Below are 21,310 nucleotides of genomic sequence, written 5' to 3'. Positions count from 1 at the left end.
TTTCCTTTTTGTCATAGCCCACAGCATTCATAGTCAAAACCTGTTTATACAGAATTTGCCCATTCGCTAGTTACATCAACTGGCCTCTAGTTGCTTTGGGTATCTCATCACAGTTCTGTCTGATTGAGTTCCAGGGAACTCAGTCACCTCCCATTCCAATTCACTTCCAGGGTCCTGGTCAACGCTGGGTACACGGTAAATCCTTAGATAAATTCTATCGGACGTTTCTGTGGGATCGATGGCATACCTTTACAAATGTGAAATAATTTTCACAAGACTGAGACAGATACACGATAACTAGCCTACATACAGGGCGAGTACCGCCTTGTCGAATACAGGGGCGCTCCACACCCGAGCTCTGCGGCCGACTGTTCCTGCTGTGCTACTTCAGACACTCGGCCGGAACCCTTCCGGCGGCATCTGAGGCAGCCCGCCGGGACAACGCCGCTGAACACACAACACGGGAAGGATTAGTAGTCTAACTATGTGCCTAAACTCTCTAGCTCACTTACATGATCCGAGAGAAAACAGCCCCAAATTCTTGCACTTTTAAAAAAACCTGATGACGATAGCATTTTTACCCATTAAAAAATATCATAGTCAAGTGATTCCGAGAGAGTTTTTTCCTTCTTTTTGGTTAGGCATATATATGGACAGCCCACTTGAAACGAACAAGGAAGGCGAGGGAAGAAAGCGGAAGCCGTGGGGTCTTCTAAACCAGAAAGTCTCCGGAGCTTGCGCCAGGCTCTTCGCGGCGCCCCCCAGTCAGACGCAGGTTTTGGAAGCGGGCGGGAGAGAAGGTGTCGTTGCTGGAGCTGAGACCGGACGGCCAGAGCCCTCAGGGATGAACCTCGAGTTACTGGGTGAGGAGGACTGTGGCTCCTTCTTAGAGAACCTTTTGGTCCTGGAAAGGAGGGAACCCAGGCGGAGGGGACTCAGGCTGCAACATTAGGGACACAGTTCCAGATGCATCTTTGGGCGCCTTGATATGGAGCAGCAACAGGGAGAGGAAGGCTAGCTGCTGCCTGAGCGGAATGCATTGCTTTTCCCGAGGCCACTTTGCAGTTCACTTGTGAAGCGTTAGGGACAGATAGTTTGTGACTTAGTTTCGGTTACAAGGATTACAGGTGCTGAAGTAGCCCAGAGCAGGCAGGACCAGAGTTACTGGGGAAGGAATCTGAGGAAGTGAGGCTTGAGGTAAAGCTCTGAACACTTGTCAGGGTTTTGGGTGAAACATGGGGTTTTGAAGAAACATGGGGTGCCTAAGGAGGGGAACGTGTTTATCTTCTAGTACAAGTCCCTCATTGAATAAATTAAAAAGGCCTCAGAGGGTACTGACTTGAAGGCACTAAGCAAGTAAATGGTATAGTTGGCATATAGTTGGCACTGGAATCCAGTTACCTTGACTTTCTATTTAAGGTCTTTATCAGGGACGGTGTGTAAAACACTGAGGGGTGAACTACAAGGCAGTTTCCTTTTGTCACCCTCTCTGATTCATTTCCTCCTTACCCTTTACCCAAGTTGTTTATAAACTGTGGGTTCTTCTGGGTTTTCATTAGGGAATGTTTAGCATCGTAGCCTAAGGATGTCTGAGGTTTTCAAGAACTAAGCGACTTGCTATTTTCAGTGGTTGTGTTTCTCTTTAAAAAAGTTAAATTCAGAAGATAATAGTGGCAGTCCTAAAGACTGTAAAGCTATTTAAGAAATGGTCTTTGCTTTTAAGGAGCTTTTTGTTAAGTGTGGAGAATAAGGTGTTTATGTAAATAGCCATACTATATTGCAGAACGTAGGTCACCCTTTTTTAAAAAATTTACTTTTTATATAGTAGGTTCTTATTAGTTATCTGTTTTATACATATTAGTGTATATATGGCCAGCCTTAAAGAGTCTTTACTAAGGGCTAAGGACATTTGGAAGAGGGAGTGAATATCTTTGGGGCAGGGGAAGAAAGGTAATCAAGAAAGAACAAAAACAAACAAAAAAACCAAACCTGTGGAGGATTTGGAGTTTTGAGTGGATATTTAAGCTTGGTAAAATATTGACAGACTGAAGTATGAAGATATTGGGAGGAGTGTTTATTAAGAATACGTTTGAGCTAAGACATCAATGAGATGAGTCCTAAAGATATTTTCCAGCTTGGCGAGGTTGTGGGTACTGTGAATAAGGAGAAGGCCAAGAGATGGGGTTGGTACCATCTACTCCTTGGAGGCTTTTGAATACCCAGCTGAAAAGCTGTGCTTTTTAAGGAAAGTAGGGCAGATCCGTTGAAGGGTTTTGACCTGGTAAGTAATTCAATCAGAGCTGTGATTTTTTTAAAAAAGATTTATCTGACAACAGTGTGTAGTTGAGTCTGCCAATTTGGAGGGCTAGAGTAGATGAGGGATAAAGAAGGTCTGAACTAGAAAATGGAAAGAAAAGACATTGAGAAGGTAGAGTTGACAATTTGAAAATTGACTACATATCATGGTGGTAGTGGTGCTGGTGGTGGTGCTGGTGGTGAGGAAGAGAGTGAAGTGAAAAATGGGAACTATGGTGGTGCTATTCATAAACACTTAAGGACATTTGGAAAAGACAGTTAGCATTGGGTATGTTGAGTGTGGGCCTGTGGTTCAGGAGATGGGTTTGGATTTGTGAGAGAGGAGGATTTATTTATCATCTCACAAGGTTTTGACTAGCCCTCCTACAGGTGGGCTAGTCAAAACCTTGTGAGGAGACGATAAGACCCAGGGAGAAAGTGGGAGGGGAAGAAAAGAAAACTGCTGAGGACAGAATCTTGGACAATCATCTATATTTAGGGAATAAGAGGAGGAATAAATGATAATGTATCAACTAACAGTTACATAGTACTTACTATGAGCTAGGCCTATTTTCAAGTGCTTTTCATATGTTTATTCATGTAGATGTAGAAGAGAATGCAGGTTGGTGTGGTGTCTTCCATAGAAGCAGTTGTAGAGCAGTTGAGGCTAAGAGCTGAGAAAGGGCTACTCTACTCAGTTCGTGGGCAACTTAGTTCTTGGGCAACTTGGGGCTCCTTAGCAACTTGAACAGAAGCTGGGTTACAGTGATTTTAGGAAGATGTGTGAGATGGACTGGAGGCAAAGGGTTGATCCTTATTTTTAAAAACTTAACTATGGAGAAAAGGTGATAGATAGGCTCATACCTTGAAAGAGAGAGCAGATGGGAAAGATTTTTCTTGTATGATACAGAAGATTCATGTGGGTAAAACTTAGGAAGGAATATTTAGCATTGGAAGGTTAGACAATTTAAAAGAAGGCTGGCTGGATTCAAAAGATATAAATCTCTATGGGAATGACTTGAGTTTTACAGCGAGAAAGTTAATTATTGCAGATATAAAGGAGAAAGGAACAGAAGTGATGTGATTGTGGGAGCATACTAAACCATATCTGGCCAGATAAAGGAAAGGAATGATAATGTGTTCTTAATGTGGACACTCAAATACTTTTACCTCTGCAACCACTTTCTGAGCCCTTGCTGTGTATTAGGCAGTAGGCACTGGAGGTAAAAGTTAAATAAGAGTTTTTCAAACTTACTTTTACTACAGCTCATAGTAAGAAATGTATTTTCTATCACAATCCGTTATATATACACACACATAACTGTTTCTGAAAATGATACTAATTGTTGTTATGCTCAGTGTCCTCTGATATCTTCTGTTCTGATCTATTAAAAAACTTGTATGGTATGGCTCACTGAATGATTTATCCATTTGTGGTGGATTGGCTCCTAATGTTTGATAAACACTGAAATGAGATACAGCTTTTGCCCTGGATAAATACATAAAACTAGGAGGATAGGGGCATAAACAAATAACTAGGATACGGAACCACAATAAATAGTGGGAATCCACTATATTATCCACTATATTATGGGAATCCAGCTGAAAGAGCAATTAATTCTGCATTGTTGGGGTTGGCGGTAGAATTTGGGGATGACTTTATAGAGGAAGTGCCATTTAACGCAGACAGTAAACATGGAGGAGGATTTTTCCAGAGGGACAAATGGAGAAGGTAATTACCAGTGCAGAGAACAGTAGGGGTAAACATTCTGAGGCATGAACATGTGATATATATTCTGGAAATGGTTAGCAGTTTACAGCTGGTGCTTAGGGTGGATTATGCAAGGTTCTGTCCCAGGTGCTAATGAGGAGTTAGTCAAAGATAAAATGGAAAATACTGGTTGGGGCCAGATTATTGCTTTTTAAAATTATACTTAGGAGTTCAGCATATTGTTTAACAAGGGAGATTTTTGAGCAGGTAAGTGACATGATGAGATTTGGGGCTTAGAAAGTTGGCTGTAGCAGCTTTGTTAAGGATTGATGAGGGAGGCCAGACTGGAGCCAAGGAAATATAGTAATTATGGTAGCGATGGCATCAGATTGGGGTGTGGTAAGATCAGTTATTTAGCCACCTGCAAGTTGCGTTTCTCTAAAAAGAAATGCTGCTGATTGTGTCATCACCTGTTAGATTGAGGAAGTGGAATGGAAACTGCTACTCTGGACCTAACTATTACGGTAGGCAGGAATTGGTTGGCAAGTCGAAAATACTTCCACTGGGAGAAAAGGACCACGAAATTTTAGAGTTCATGATAACCAAGTTTTTAAGGAGGTGGATGTTCAGCAATTTAGAGAATAGGTATTATTCCAAGACCTAGAAAGCTAAAAGGCAGTTTGGAGAAAGAGTCCTAACTGGGAAAAAAGGAGGAGGCACCTGAGGGAACTGGTGTGCTTGCACTGGAAGCAGTCTAAACTCAGATTCCAAAAAGGCATGTACAAAAGAAGGGCACGTTGCCGAAGGTGAATACATGAGGGTGGCACTAGCTTTTAAGTATAGTGTCAGGAAAGCTAATGTGACTGAAGGCCAAGATTGTAAAAACGAGGCAACTAGAAAGGGTTTTTAACATTATGTGGAGCGCTAAGAGCAAAGAAGTTTCCTGCTTGTTTGGGCTGGATGGTGTAATACCAAAATTATTCATTCAACACTCAACAAATGTCTTTCATGTGCCTACTCTGGGCTTTTATAGTTTATAGGCAAAAGGGAAGTGGAATGCTTAACTTCTTTTTTTAAAAATTTTATTTTATTTATTTTTTTATACAGCAGGTTCTTATTAGTTGTCCATTTTATACATATTAGTGTATACATGTCAATCCCATAGTTGTCCATTTTATACATATTAGTGTATACATGTCAATCCCAATCTCCCAATTCATCACACCACCCCCCCCCGCCCCCCCCCCCGCCACTTTCCCCCCTTGGTATCCATACGTCTGTTCTCTACATCTGTGTCTCTATTTCTGCCCTGCAAACTGGTTCATCTGTACCATTTTTCTAGGTTCCACATATATGCGTTAATATACAATATTTGTTTTTCTCTTTCTGACTTACTTCACTCTGTATGACAGTCTCTAGGTCCATTCACGTCTCTACAAATGACCCAATTTCATTCCTTTTTATGGCTGAGTAATATTCCATTGTATATATGTACCACATCTTCTTTATCCGTTTGTCTGTCAGTGGGCATTTAGGTTGCTTCCATGAGGAATGCTTAACTTATTTTTCTTTTGCCTTCTCTGGGGAAAAGGATTTTTGTTTGTTTGTTTGTTTTTGAACAAATAAAGTGATCATTGGTTATTGCCAAGAAGAGTCCTCAATAGGTAGGGATTTTAGGTGGGTCACTTAGCTCACTTCTCTTGGTCGAATTATATTCCTTGGCCTTGAAGGAACTTGCATGTGAAATAATGTCGGTGATCTTTGAGATTTGGGGAGAGAAAAGAAGACATGCTGAAAGAGAGAAGATGGGCAGAATTTTGACTATTTTCAATAAAGGGCAGATGTGTTTTGCAAATCATAGACTAGTAACCTTGAGGTCAAATTTGGGCAAGATTATAGAGGCTTTTTAGTGCAGTTATAGTTAAGAGTAGGGTTTCTTGGTCAGGTTCCAGGTTTGCCAGTTTTTAACTGTCAGTTTGGGGATAACCTTTAATCCTAACTTTCTTTATCTGTGAAATGGTGTATGATAGTACTCAATAGTGAATTGAGAGGATCAAAGAGACAGTATGTAGAAGACCTTAGTACGGAGTCTGACACATAAGCATTCAGTAAGCGGTAGCTGCTAATGATAAATGCAGGCTTGAGCACTTCAAAGAAATGACAAGCCAGCATGAGTTTAAGTCTAGAAAACTCACTAAAGTTCTTTAAATTCATGCTTTTCAAATTAACATATACAGTACATATTTATCACAACAATGGAAACAATACAAATATGCATACAGAAAAAATTACCTTTTTCCTCCTTTCCAAATGGTAGCTGTCTGGAATTTATCCTTTTATACCTTTTCCTTGCTCATATGAGTATAATTAAATACAATTTGTAAGGGCTTTGTTTTTGCTTTTTTACAGAAATAGAACTTTTTATACACATTTTTTGCAACTTGCTTTCTTCACTTAATGCTATGAGACACTATTCCTACACATTAGGAGATAATAGAACTAATGATTTTTAATGCGTTCATGTAGATACACACTCATGATATCACATTTTAACTTAACTATAAATGCTTTTTTTTTTTTTTTTTTTTTTTTTTGGCTGTGCCGTGCAGCGTGCGGGATCTTAGTTCTCTGATCAGGGATTGAACCTGTGCCCTCTGCCTGGAAACACGGAGTCTTAACCACTGGACTGCCAGGGAATTCCCTATAAATGCTTTTTTAAAAAAAGTGTTCTTTTTTTCCCTTGCCTCCTCCATTCTGAAGTTTATTTTTATATGTGATATGAGAGAGGAATTGTAACTATTTTTTCTTTCAGATGGATAGTCAGTTGTCCATCCCTGTATATTAAGTAAATTCCCACTAAATTTAAATGTCATCTTTATCATATATCAGAAACCTTACAGTACATTTAGATTTTTTTTTTAAACGTTTGTCTTTAATCTGTCTGGAATTGCTTAAAATTTCTTAGTTTTTGGAGAAAGCCATTAAGCTTTCCCACCCCAGAATGTAGATTGTCTTTTCACTTATTCATATTTTACAGCCTTAACTAAGATTTTATAGTTTTCTTCTTCATACATGGCATGTCTTTCTTACTACATTTTTTCCTTAAATATTTATGTCTGTAGCCATTGTGAATGGAATTTTCCCCTTCATTTTCATTTCTGGGTATTAATTGCTAACCTAAAGAAAAGCTGTTAATGTTTGAATGTTTTTCTTGTATCAAACCACCTTGCCTTATTTTCTTATTAATTTGGGTGGTTTTTAAAATTAGAATTTCTGTGTTTTCTAGGTATTCAATGTTATCAGCAAAAGAAATAGTTTTATGTCTTATAGTCAATGTTTAAACCAATTGTTTCATTTTCTTATTCCATTGGCTGGAATCTCCAAGAGGAATATTAACTAATAATGGTGATATATCCCTTTCTAGTTGCTGATACTAATTGAAATGGTTTTAACATTTCACCTTTTAGAATGATAATGTTGTGTTTTTGGTTAATAGTTTTTATCATTTATTGTAGTCTTCTGTTAGATGTGGCTGTTATTAGAATGAGCTATTGCGTTTTAGCAAATTTTTTTTTTCAGCATCTACTCGTAGGATTGTATGGCTCTTAAACATTCTTGTCCAAGGATATATTGAATACATTAGAGTGCATTGTGCTATTGTTTGTTCCTTTGGAACGAGTTTGGAGTAGGCCTGTTTTTTTTTTCCCCTTGCTATTCCATTATGCTTTCTTAATGGTAGAATAATAAACTCCAGATTTTTTGTGTTTAGAATTTGGTTATACTTATATACACTGCTAGAAATTACTTTTCATTTCTGCAGAATCTAGAGGTGAAATACCCTGTACTATTTATGTTCTTGTTTTGTTTGTTTTTTTTTTTAAAGAATGAATTTAATTAATTAATTTATTTTTGGTTGCATTGGGTCTTTGTTGCTGCGCGGGGGCTTTCTCTAGTTGCGGAGAGCGGGGACTACTCTTTGTTGCGGTGCGCGGGCTTCTCATTGCTGTGGCTTCTCTTGTTGCAGAGAACGGGCTCCAGGCGTGCAGGCTTCAGTAGTTGTGCCACACGGGCTCAGTAGTTGTGGCTCGTGGGCTCTAGAGCGCAGGCTCAGTAGTTGTGGCACACAGGCATAGTTGCTCCACGGCATGTGGGATCTTCCTGCACCAGGGATCGAACCCGTGTCCCCTGCATTGGCAGGCAGATTCTTAACCACTGTGCCACTAGGGAAGTCCCACTATTTATTTTCTTAAGTGAAAGAGGCTCTTGTTTTCTTTTTGTATCATCTTATCAGGTTTTGGTGTCAGCTATGTTGGCTTTATAAAACACTAATACATATTTTTTTCTGCTCAGAAATAGCTTGAATAACATAGTAATTATCTGTACCTTGAGATTCAGGAGAAATTGCTCATAAAACCATATGGGCCTGCTGTCCTTTTTTTTATAATTAAACATTTAAAAAAAATTTTAATGGTAGGTCTTTAACAACCTTTCAATGTGTTCTTTTCTCATTGACCCAGTCAAGGAATTTTCTTCTGTAATCAGTTTTGGAAATGTGTCATTCATGTTTTTTGAATTATCAAGTGTATTATGAAGTTAAATCTGACCAGGGTTTATTTCTCTTCGGCAGCTACATTTGGGCATCTTTTTTCCCCCTTTCGTGGTCTTTAGAAACAAGCCTAAGAATCTAATTGTAACAAAATGTTAAATGTTAGATGATGGGTGGTTAGATGGTGGGAGGATAGAGAATATAAAAGTGGCCTTGAGCATCTAGGGGAGGTGGCCTTGTGCTACCATAACCCTCCTTGACAGCATTCTTGCTCAGGCTCTTCAACCAAAGTGGCTCAGACGAGCTTAGTCTTTTTTATACACACTTTTTCTTTGTGTTCCTTTAAACTCCTTATTATAATCCTGTTAACTAGGATGACTCTCAAAAAGGGAAAAAAACCAACAACACCTAAAACATAAAGGAAAAATAGAAAATCAGGGGTAATCTGTGTTGAAGGGTAATCATACATTAAAATGGTCCCAGGATTCTGGATTCTCTCAGAATCTTTTTGTTGTTGTTGCTTTTTTGGCCACACTGCGCAGCATGCCGGATCTCAGTTCCCTGAACAGGGATTGAACCTGTGCCCTCTTCAGTGGAAGCTCGGAGTCCTAACCACTGGACTGCCAGGGAATTCCTCTCAGAATTTTAAATATGGCTTTCCCATCTCTGAACACAGCAAGTCATACTCCGCTCCTTCCTGAGTACTTCATATTTTTAGGTTGTGGTTTTTTTTAAATTTTTTAATGAATACTCCTTTTTTCTCTCAATCATGTGAATATAGATCTATATTATTGCTTTGGAAATATATATAAGATATTTTGTTAATACATATTATAATACATATATTACATATAATACATATAATATGTGTAGTATTTTATTTAAAAAACAAACCTTAAATATGTTAATGTTTGTGTAAGCATATAGAAATATATGGAAGCTTTTACCTTAGTGAGTGGGTTGCAGGGAGGAAACTATCATTTTTTAATTACACATATCTGTATTACCTACATGTATTACTTTAGTAATTTTAAAAAGGTTCTTTCAGAATAACCTATCTTAATCTGGTTTCAGCTTTTCATTTCATTCTTGTCTTTAGTATTTGAATGCAATCAGACACTGAAGTCTGGTGCACATTAGAGAAACCAAAATAATTGCCTTTTGCGGGGGGCAATTATTCACCTTTATTTTCATCTTTCTTTTAGTTTTCTTAACTTTAGGGCCTGTATTTCTTCTGATTAGTTTTAATGTTTTCACTGTTTTGATTTCTATTAATTTTTATAAAACACAAAATGTAATAAAACTGGTTTTCAGACTTTTTTTTTAAATCAAGTGTCTTTTTTAAAAAAATTGAAGTACAGTTGATTTACAATATTATGTTAGTTTCAGGTGTATGACATAGTGATTCAATATTTTTATAGATTATACTCCATTTAAAGTTAGTATAAAGTATTGGCTATATTCCCCATGCTGTACAGTATATCCTTATAGCTTATTTTATACATAGTAGTTTGTACCTCTTAATACTCTATCCCTATATTGCCCCTCCCCCTCCCCTTTCTCCACTGGTAACCATGATTTTGTTCTCTATATCTGTGAACCTATTTCAGTTTTGTTATATTCTTTCATTTGTTTTATTTTTTAGATTCCACATGTAAGTGGTGACATATAATATTTGTCTTTCTCTGACTTATTTCACTAAGTATAATACCCTCCAGATTGATCCATGTTGTTGCAAATGGCAAAATTTTATTCTTTTTTATGGCTGAGAAATATTTTATTATCTATATAAATATTCATAGCTATATAAATATTCATATATATACACATACTCTGCATCTTCCTTACCCGTTCATCTGTTGATAGACACTTAGGTTGCTTCCATATCTTGGCTCTTGTAAATAATGCTGCTATGAACATTAAGGTGCATGTATCTTTTTGAGTTAGTATTTTCATTTTCTTCGAATATATACTCAGGAGTGGAATTGCTGGATCATATGGTAAAAAACTAAAAATAGTGAACTTATTTTTTAGATGAAATCTTATTTGGATGTCCTAAATGTAAAACAGCTTCCTTGGATCTGTAGTTCTCAGAGTATAGTTTAAATATCATGCTAATAAAATGTTTAGATAATAACATAAGTAAATACTGATAAAGATGTTGCTACTGCATTAAACTTCTAAACATTAAACTTCTGACAAGCAGGCAGTATCATGCTATAGCTCAAAATGTTTATCACTAATGTACAAATACCAAATTTAATATAGGAAAAGTATTCAGGGATGTCTGTACCAAAATGTTATTTGCTTAAGAAATTAATACAGAGAATTGTGTGTTTAACCAACTACCAGATTATGTTACAGCCTAAGTGCTATTATTAGGAAGGGAACCCTGTTGGTTGGCTGTTCTTAATAAAGGTTTTAAGAGAGTAGTTGGGATTTAAGATAAGTTGACTGATTTGAGTTTTTAAAGTTTGTTACATAAAAATAACCGTAAAAACACCCCGTTACATGTTTACATTAATAACATTTTTATGAAAAATAACTTTTCTAAAACAAAACTTATATAGTGAGAAGAGTGGCATTGTTTTGCATTTTTACAAATCTCTTTAATGTTTGCCTAAATATCAATAGAAGTTGGCTGGATTCTGCGTTCATACTGTTTCAGTATCACAGCTCGTATAGCCTCAGGAGAACTCATCTGTAAACTTGTGGAATAATGAGAGTAAAAAGGCACATACCATCTTGGTGTGATAATGAAAATAGGTGTGACCTCATGGAGTCCCTGAAAGGGTGCCAGTTCTTCATCCACACTTTGCAAGCCACTACTGTACACTGTTTGTGAGCCGTAGTTGTGAGCTGTAGGATTCCTGGTATGTTGCACATGTTCCATCAACTCTCTTTCTTTGCTTTGTTGCAGAGTCCTTTGGGCAGAATTATCCAGAGGTAAGAGTATTGTATTGTGATTTTAGAAAATGGTAACTCCCTAGCTTTTATGTTTGAGTGGAAACTACGTTTTCATCTTTTTTATTTTTTTTCTTGACAATAGAAGCATTAAATACGATGATCCTTTGCTATAAAAGGGAACTAAATGTTTAATTTTGAGCAGGGGTGGAAGTAGATAGGCAATGTTGGCTGGAAATTTCAACATAATGTTGTAAATCTTACAGTTCATTTCCCTTTAAATTAAAAAAATACTTTTGATTGAAGCATTTTTCACAAACAGTACTATCACCTTCATGTAAATTTTTTTTCTGTGTGCTTTTATAGTTTTGATAAGTGTTTTTGCATAGTAATAATACGTATGCTATAAGTGTGCTTTACATGTAAAAAATATTTTGTAATACTTCGAGTGTGTTTAGTGTAGTCATGATTATTTTAAATGGCTTGATATTAATATAAACTTATTTGACTTTCCTCATGTTACACAGGGGTTTTGTTTTATTTTTCTTGGAATAAATTTCAAGAACTATGATTACTTGATCAATAAGATGACTCTTTTAGTGAATCCTGTTTTATTTTGCCTAATTGCCTTCCGGAGAATTTGTACGAAGTTATAGTAGTAACGTAAGGGATTGGTCACATCTGTTTCTAAAAATTCTCTGTTAGCTTTTATAAGTATTTCTCCATTTTGGCTAGTTTAATAGATATGAGAACACACATAGAGATTATTTTGGTATACATCATAATTTAAATTCAAGAGAATTATCATAGATGTTAGAGAAACTTTAAGAAATAATTTGGATACCTGGGTGTTATTGTCTATATTCTTATGTTCATTTTAATCTTTAGGAAGCTGATGGAACTTTGGATTGTATCAGCATGGCCCTGACTTGCACCTTTAACAGGTGGGGCACACTGCTTGCAGTTGGCTGTAATGATGGCCGAATTGTCATCTGGGATTTCTTGACAAGAGGCATTGCTAAAATAATTAGTGCGCACATTCATCCAGTCTGTTCCTTATGGTAAGGAATTTTAAAGTTAATGTATTAAATATGAATTAAATTGGGGGGATGAACGGTGACTGTGTAGTTTCCAGTCTCATTAGATACTTTTCTTTTTTTAAATTTTTTTAATTTATTAATTTATTTATGGTTGTGTTGGGTCTTCATTGCTGCACGTGGGCTTTCTCTAGTTGTGACGAGCGGGGGCTACTCTTCATTGCGGTATGTGGGCTTCTCATCGCAGTGACTTCTCTCGTTGTGGAGCACGGGCTCTAGGCGTGCAGGCTCAGTAGCTGTGGCGACGGGCTTAGTTGCTCCGCGGCATGTGGGATCTTCCCGGACCAGGGCTTAAACCTGTGTCCCCTGCATTGGCAGGCGGATTCTTAACCACTGCGCCACCAGGGAAGCCCTCATTAGATAAATTTTAATATTTAGAGTTTTAAATATACAGCCATTACTAACATAATTTCTCATAGCTTATGGAGACCTTGAATCCATGCTGCTTTCAGCACCTTTGGGGGGAGAAATTCATTGTAATATGGATCTGTATCAGGCTCTGTCTGAGGATAGTTCAGTACTGAAATGAGACATTTACAGATTGCAGCTGTAGTATATTTGTGATATTGACCTTTCATTTAGAATAAAAAAATCTTGGTTAGGAGGGCAGCTTGGAAGTCAAAGTGTCCAGCCTTGCCCATCTTCTTGAATTACAGTAGTTTTAGTGATCACAGACATGCCTGTTCCTTCACTGAATTGTAGTTATTAAGGCTTTCCATCAAATATATTGAGCTGAAATCGGGTATTATATAAATCCCATTGATTTCATTCTTATTCTCAGGGACTGTCTGTTTCAGAAAATTTTATTTTGGGGCAGCACTTCTTTTAAATGAACTTGGGACCAAAAACACCTAATCAGATCTAGATTTATTAAACTAACATATTTCCTTTTGTCGAAATATAAGCAGCAGTGGTATTATAAAGCACTGGAATGAGAGGAGGCCTGAATCCCAGTCTAGGTTTGGCCACTAATGAACTGGCGGCTTTGGCCAAAACGTTTCTCTAATATGCAAAATGAGAGAACTGGCCTGTATGATTTCTTAGGTTCTTTCCAGTTCCTTTGCATTTTATTTATTTTTTTATTGTTGTGCTCTTGCAATAAAGATTTAAGTAGATACATACATTTTTATCAGCTTTATTAAGAAACATATAATTCACATGCTGTAAAATCCACCCAATTAAAATGTACATTTCATTGTTTTTTATATATTCAGAGTTGTACAACGATCATCACAATCTAATTTTAGAACTCCTATCACTAAAAATATACATGTATTTTTATTATAAAATAATAATAATTCAGAAAATTATGGAAAATACAGCAAAGTAGAAGATAGAAGACTATCTCCCATAGTCTTACCACTCTGATATTACTACTGTAAGTATTTTGATTTGTTACTGTATATCATTTTTAAAAAGCATAGGACTTCCCTGGTGGCGCAGTGGTTAAGAATCCACCTGCCAATGCAGGGGACATGGGCTCGAGCCCTGGTCCGGGAAGATCCCACATGCCACAGAGCAGCTAAGCCCGTGTGCCACAGTTACTGAGCCTGCACTCTAGAGCCCATGAGCCAGAACTCCTGAGCCCACGTGCCACAACTACTGAAGCCCGTGCACTTAGAGCCTGTGCTCCTCAACAAGAGAAGCCACCACAATGAGAAGCCTGCACACCGCAACGAAGAGTAGCCCCCGCTTGTGCAACTAGAGAGAGCCTGCGCGCAGCAACACCCAACACGGCCCAAAATAAAAAATATAAATAAATTAATTTTAAAAATTAAATAAAAAGCATAGTTTGTAAGTGTGCTATGTTTTATTTTATATTTTGCTCTTTTCCTGTCTAACACTGTGACCAGACATTTTCCTGCTTGTGTAGCCTTTAAAAACTTTTTTTTTAACGGCTAAATATCTTCTGATAGATAAACCATAATTTACTTAACCATTTTTGTTTCTCTGCTACATAATGTTCAGTCTTTGCACATAAAGTTTTTCTCTCATACAATCATTTCTTCAGCAAACATTGAACATGAATTATATACCAGATACTGCTTTAGGCATTTACGATTAGGGTTAGGGTTAGGGTTTTGGGGACACAAAAACAAGTAAGGAGAAATTCTTGATTGGTAGGGGGAGGTACATGTGCATACAGCTACGTGTACTAAAGCTTTGTAGGTCCTACATAAGAACTATATTTGAGATTTAGTGGAGGCAAAAGTGCAAAGGAAGAAATGATCAATTGTACTGGAGAAGAAGTGTGGTCAGAAAAGCCTTCAAAGATGAGGTAATTTCTAACCTCAAACTTGTAAGATGAGTAGGTGTTTGCCAGTTGTATTCCAAGCAGAAGGTGCTGTACAGGCAAAAGCACATCACCTTGAAACAAGCATGGTAAGATGGGGAACTGCAGGTAGTTCAGATTAGCTGGATTGTGGTATCAGAGATGTGATATGGCAACAGCCAAGGTAAACAGGTCCTCATGGAGCACATTGTGTGCCACACTATGAATTTGAGCTTTATCCTGTAGGTACTGTGAAGCCATTAGAAGATTTTAGGAAGGAAAGTGACACGATGAGCTTTTTATTTTAGAAAGATCTCTAGAACAGCATGTGGGAAAGAGATTGAAGGGGACAGTGAATGAAGCTAGGATTGCAGTGGCCTAGGCTGGAGCTGATGAGGATAGGTGCAGTAGGCATGGAGCTGAATGGTACAGATGTGAGAAATGGTCGAAATAAGAGGTCTTAGGTATTAATTAGATAAGGGGTGTAAGTGAAGTAGAGAAGTTAAGATGATCCTCAGGTTTCCTGCTTGGATGAAGATGTTAAATGTAAGATTTGAGGGTGACAATGCTGAATTTGAGATCACGGTCGTGTGTCTCCTGTTGTATTTTATTGCAAGTAGTTGTTTTGTGAGTATCTTCCCTGGAACATGGTAGGTGCTGTGATACATGAACCTTGTCTGCCATTTTACTGTAGCATTATACCTGGTATGTAGTAGGCATGCAGGTACTTGTTGGATGGGTGGGGATATCTTAGTGAAGATGCCCAATAGGCATTTGATCTATGTGTTTTCATTAGTGTAGGCTTCCAAAAGTGTGTTACTGCTAGGTCATACGGTTTGAACAATGAGAGATTTTCCCGCTCTCCCCCCAACATTTTAAAACTTTTTATCACAACACTTGATTATTAAGAACTTTAAAACAGTCAAACAATATATGAGTATATAGAGTAAAAAACGAAAGCCTTTTGTCTACTCCTTAAGATAAGTAGTATTAGAGTATATGGAATATATCTTTCATCTGTAAGATATATCTGTATCTCTCTCAGCATGTATAAAAATAAACATACACATATACATGTGTATGTTTTTTAAGAAATGGAGACATACTATATATTTTGTTTCTTAGCTTGCTCTTCCACTTAGTATATAGTGGATGTTTTTCTGTGTTGATATATGTGTGTGTGTGTACATATGATATATATAGTATTGCTTAGTATGTATGCATCATAATTATTTAACTGTTCCCTCATTTTTGGTATATATAAGTATACATGAGAGTTATGATCAGTAGTTACGTGCATTTTGCATTTTTCTTTGATTCAGCCTCATTTAGAATATAACTATGTATTACTTTAATTGTTGTGTAATATTTGAACATGTTAGGGACTAAGAAAATTTCACCAAAGAGAAGTTTTGGGTAGGCATGATAGCTGTCTTCAACTATTAAAGAACTGACATGTGCAAGACAGAAAAATTGACCTAAGGAGAAGAAGCAGGACTAGTAGGTAGTGAACGAGATTTATAGGGAAACAAATGTTACCTTAGAATAGAGATGAGCTCCCAAGCAAAGGTGCCTATGGATGGGATGGACTGCCCAGGAAAGAACTTACCAGTGGGACTGGCCCTGCTTCATCATGCTGTCTCTTCATAGGGATGCTACAGAAGATATTCAGTCACTGGATACGGGCCATAGGTAGAACGAAATGATGTTTAAGACTCCAAGATATTAGACTTAGTAAAGGCCTGTCTGTTTTTTGGAAAGAAACAGTATTGTCAGATGTGAGGATGTATGAGAATCCCTAATTTTTGAATTTACGGAATTTGGAATTGAAGAATATATTGTTAGTTTTAATGGGAAAACCCCTCTTAGTGTCACCTCTGATTATAATTTAATTTCTAAAAATAGATTTCCCTCTATTATAACAGAAATACAAGCCTGCTATGAAAGAAAAGGTTATTAAAATGCAGAGGGTTTAAAGGAAAAATGGAATTATAGCTAACATTCTATTTTGTAGTCAGATTGTGCTAAAATGCTTAGGGGAACAGCAGCAGAAGCTGTCCCTTGTTTCTTCCCAATATTCCAATAATGTCCCATTCCCAGTGTACTTCCATTCATTTGGTTTGTTTCTCTTGATATTTGTCTTCATATTTCTAAAGTATTTATGCATATTACTTCTTCTTAGTTTGTTAATTTCAAGAACTTATCCGTGACTTTTTATTACAGTATATGTGAGTTTTATCTCACCCTTTTACCCTCCCATCATCTACTGAAATTGGGTGGACCATTGGCTTTTTTGTTATCAACTCTCAAGTTACAGTATCTGTAGTCATCTTCTTTTTTAGGTTCACATTCTCCAGAAAGATCTTGTAATTGACTGGGAGCGTTCTAGAGGTTGTGGGAGAGAGGCACCTGAGTCCTTTGTATTCAGACTTGAGATTAGTCCCTCCACATTCACTTCCTCAGTTTACTCCTGCCTTCCTCTGCTGTGAGTTACAAGTCTGGGAATACATTTATCTTGTCTCTAATATAATTAATGGTTTTTGAGCACTTACTGTATTGTACTGAGAGTTTTATATGTATTAAGTCTCTCAAGAGTCTGCAGGTAGATACTATTATTATTTCCATGTTATAAGTGAGAAAATTGAAGCTCAGAAAGGCTGTATAACTTGCCCAAGACCACACAGCTAGAAGGTTGTAATGTCTAGGCTTGAGCATAAATCTGACTTGAGCCTCTGTTCTTAACCATGGAACTGTGTTACATCCTCTGAGTTCCTCAGTAGCAACTCCTCTTCATTGCAAAATTTGAATAAAGACTGATTTGGGGTTTCTTTTTCTGTTTGTCTCTTCTGTTTTTCATTTCTCTGTTGTCTTTTTTGCCTTCCTGTGGGTTACTTGAACTATTTTTAGAATTCCATTTTGATTTATCTGTGGTATTTTTTACTCTTTTTTTAAAAAATTTATTTATTTTTGGCTGCACTGGGTCTTTGTTGCTGCTCGCAGGCTTTCTCGAGTTGCGGCGAGCGGGGGCTACTCTTCGTTGCGGAGCACGGGCTCTAGGCGCGCGGGCTTCAGTAGTTGTAGCACGCAGGCTCAGTAGTTGTGGCTCGAGGGCTCCAGAGCACAGGTTCAGTAGTTGTGGCGCACGGGCCCAGCTGCTCCGTGGCATGTGGGATCTTCCCAGACCAGGGCTCGAACCCACGTCCCCTGCATTGGCAGGCGGGCTCTCAACCACTGCTCCACCAGGGAAGCCCCTGTAGTATTTTTTAGTGTATTTCTTTGTATAGCTTTACAGTGGTTGCTATGGTATATACATAACTTATCACAGTCTACTGGTGTTGACATTTTACTAGTTTAAGTGAAGTATAGAAACCTTCCCTTTACATCCCTTTACCCTCCCTTGTTTATAGTATAATTGTCTTAAACATTTCCTTTATGTATATTGATACCTATATAAGTTATAATTTTTGCTTCAAACATCAAAACTCTAGAAAAAGGTATTTAATTTTTTAAAACCCTTTTCATTATTCTTTCTTCCTGATGTTCTAAGATTCCTTCTTTTATTGTTTCCTTTCTGCTTAGAGAACTTCCTTGAGCTGTTCTTTTAGGGTAGATCTGCTGGTGACAAATGCCTTGATTGCCCCTTTGTTCTTGAAAGTTAGTCTCTCTGGATGTAGAATTGGGGATGACAGTTCTTTTCTTCAGCACTTGAAAAACTGTCACTTTCTTTGGACCTTCATGGTTTCTGGTGTGAAATCTGCTGTCATGTGAATTGTTGTTCCCCGTAGGTAATGTGTCATTCCTCTTTCTGCTTTCAAGATTTTTTTCTTTGTCTTTAGTTTTCAGAAGTTTGTGTCTTGGAGTGGATTTCTTTGAGCTCATCCTGTTTGAAGTTTGCTTAGCTTCTTGAGGTTGTGTGTTTTATATCTTTTGCCAAATTTGGGAAATTTTCAAACATTATTTCCTTTTTTTTTCATGTTTATTGGAGTATAATTGCTTTACAATGTTGTGTTAGTTTCTGCTGTACAACAAAGTGAATCAGCTATATGTATACATATATTCCCATATCCTCTCTCAACCATTATTTCTTCAAATACTTTTAAGCCTTACTCTCTTTCTTCTCTCCTTCCAGGACTCTGATGCCATGGATATTAGATATTAGATCTTTTGTTATAGTCCCACAGGTCCCTGAGGCTCTGTTCATTTTTTTCATTCCATTTTTTTCTCCTATTGTTCAGATTGGGAATTTTTTATTCTGTCTTCCTCTTTTCCATTGGCTGCTGAACCCATCTTTTGAGTTTTTTATTTCAGTTTTTATATTTTTCAGTTCTAAAATTCCCATTTGATTCTTTTCTCTATATTTCTATTTCTTTGCTGAGACTTTTTTTTTCCCATTTGTTTCAAGCATGTTTGTAATTGTTTGTTGAAGCATTTTAATGATGGCTGCATTGAAATCCTTGTCGGGTAATACTAACACCTGTGTCATCTGTGTGTTAGTATCTGTTGATTGTCCTTTCCTAGTCCTTTGGCTCTTCTGGAGACTTTTTGTGTGTGCCCATTGATGCTAATGGGTTGTTGGCATCTCCGTCACCCGGTCCAGGATGTATGAGGCAAAAAGAAAATCTGAGGACCTCACTGCTGTGTCGTTCCTCATATCCTGTAGTCCCTAGACAGTCTGTCTTCTCTTTACCTTTTTGTGTTTGTTTTCTATATAATGTTCAGGATGCTTAACTGTACTTAGCAGGAGGAATTAATTCCTTCCTTAATTCTTTTCTTAATTATTTTAAATGACAGATACCTATCTGTACTGGTTCGTTTATACTATGATAGTGCTACTTCTGGGACAACTTCAGAAAGCTCAACTACTCCTCCCCCTCCCCCCAAGGGGAAGAAAACCTGTTTTTTGTTAAATCAACACTTAAGGGCCAGCTGATTTTATACTTTTCTAAAATGTTTGAGTCTCCCTTTTTTCACTGAGCCACTTGTACTGTTATCTTGAACTGTTAAGAGCTTCTATTACTAGATATGAAGATGTCATGAAAACATTCTTTTTTATTGCTTAGTTAGGAAAGCTTGTTGTGGATTTGAGTATATGTTTAAAAAATAAAGAAGAAGAAGAAACGTTGGTGACCCATGCAGTTAGGGCAATAAGTGAGACTCATGCATTTTTATCTGTAAGGGTGGTATGATATACTTTAACTTAGAATATGTGCTAAGTTACCCTTTTTCCTTCTCAGCTGGAGTCGAGATGGTCATAAGCTCGTGAGTGCTTCCACTGATAACATAGTGTCACAGTGGGATGTCCTTTCAGGCGACTGCGACCAGAGGTTTCGATTCCCTTCACCCATCTTAAAAGTCCAGTATCATCCGCGAGATCAGTATGTTTAATCTGTGCTATTCTCTCCTGGGGTGGGTCTAATTCTATCTCCAGGCTCATGACAATTTCAGTTTAAGGTTTTAGGATGCAAAAGCCCACATCTCTTCAAACCTCTTCTATATAAAATAATCTTTCCAGATTATCTGGATCTACTGAATAGATTTTAAAGAGACTGTTGTAGTATATAATTAAAAACTGGCCTATGTTAATTAAGACTTCAGAAATGGGCAAAGGTAGAAATAAGTGTAATAACTGTTCTTTACCTGGGGTTTTCCTCCAATTTGAATTTCTTTAGTACGGGAAACAGTTCATTATGAAAACTATATTTAAGAAAAAGAGCTACCCATCATTCTATTACTGAGATATAACTATTTTCATTTCTCTAGGTTTTCTTTTAGTCAAGTTCTCTTTAAGTATAAAGTTTATTGTATAGTGCTTCATAACTCACAAAGCACTTACTAGCTCACAAAGCATTTGTCTATTAGATGTACACAAATATGTATTTTTACATAGTTTTAATTGGTATTTTGCCTTTCACTTTATTTCATACATATTTTACCAGTTTGCTACATCTTCATATTTATTCTTAATAATTACATTTTATCTTGTCAAGGTAAGATCTCAAAACTTTACTCAGTCATTTCCCTATTATTAGGAATTTAGAGTTTAGGCTTTTTCACTATTTTAAATATGCTTGGGCTGGGAGAGTTGATGAGGTAGTAAATAGGAATTACAGAAAAGAGCAGAGAGTCAGCCTTCTGATATCATAGCAACAGCCAATGTACTATTCATATTTTTAAACAGGAACAAGGTTCTCGTGTGTCCCATGAAATCTGCTCCTGTCATGTTGACCCTTTCAGATTCCAAACATGTTGTTCTGCCCGTAGACGATGACTCCGATTTGAACGTGGTTGCGTCTTTTGATAGGCGAGGAGAATATATCTATACAGGAAATGCAAAAGGCAAGGTAAGCCTAGAAGCTTAGAAGCTGGTGAAATACGCATCAGTCATCCTGTGCATTGGCTCATTTCATGTTTGCTTGTTCTCCTTTCTTTGAAATTTCTTTTATCCCTTGACTAAGCATGCCTCCTGCCTGTGGCAAATATAGCCT

General features: G+C 37.2%; 1 protein-coding gene across 4 annotated transcripts in view; it reads left to right on the top strand.

Annotated features, from left to right (window-relative positions):
* Window positions 1-710: 710 nt before the first annotated feature.
* RBBP5 (RB binding protein 5, histone lysine methyltransferase complex subunit) overlaps window positions 711-21,310 on the top strand; it is a 34,934-nt gene continuing 14,334 nt past the window's right edge. For all 4 annotated transcript variants that reach the window (XM_068541568.1, XM_068541567.1, XM_068541566.1 and 1 more), the window contains exons 1-5: window positions 711-863; window positions 11,473-11,498; window positions 12,345-12,517; window positions 20,060-20,200; window positions 21,004-21,166. In XM_068541568.1, the coding sequence (XP_068397669.1) occupies window positions 845-863; window positions 11,473-11,498; window positions 12,345-12,517; window positions 20,060-20,200; window positions 21,004-21,166 (522 nt within the window). In that variant the 5' untranslated portion in view covers window positions 711-844. The remainder of the gene's footprint in view (window positions 864-11,472; window positions 11,499-12,344; window positions 12,518-20,059; window positions 20,201-21,003; window positions 21,167-21,310) is intronic.

Source organism: Eschrichtius robustus, chromosome 3, assembly GCF_028021215.1.
Source record: "Eschrichtius robustus isolate mEscRob2 chromosome 3, mEscRob2.pri, whole genome shotgun sequence".
In the NCBI taxonomy this organism is placed as follows: Eukaryota; Metazoa; Chordata; class Mammalia; order Artiodactyla; family Eschrichtiidae; genus Eschrichtius; species Eschrichtius robustus.
Note: the sequence above shows the minus strand (reverse complement) of the source record. Positions and strands in the feature narration are given on the sequence as shown.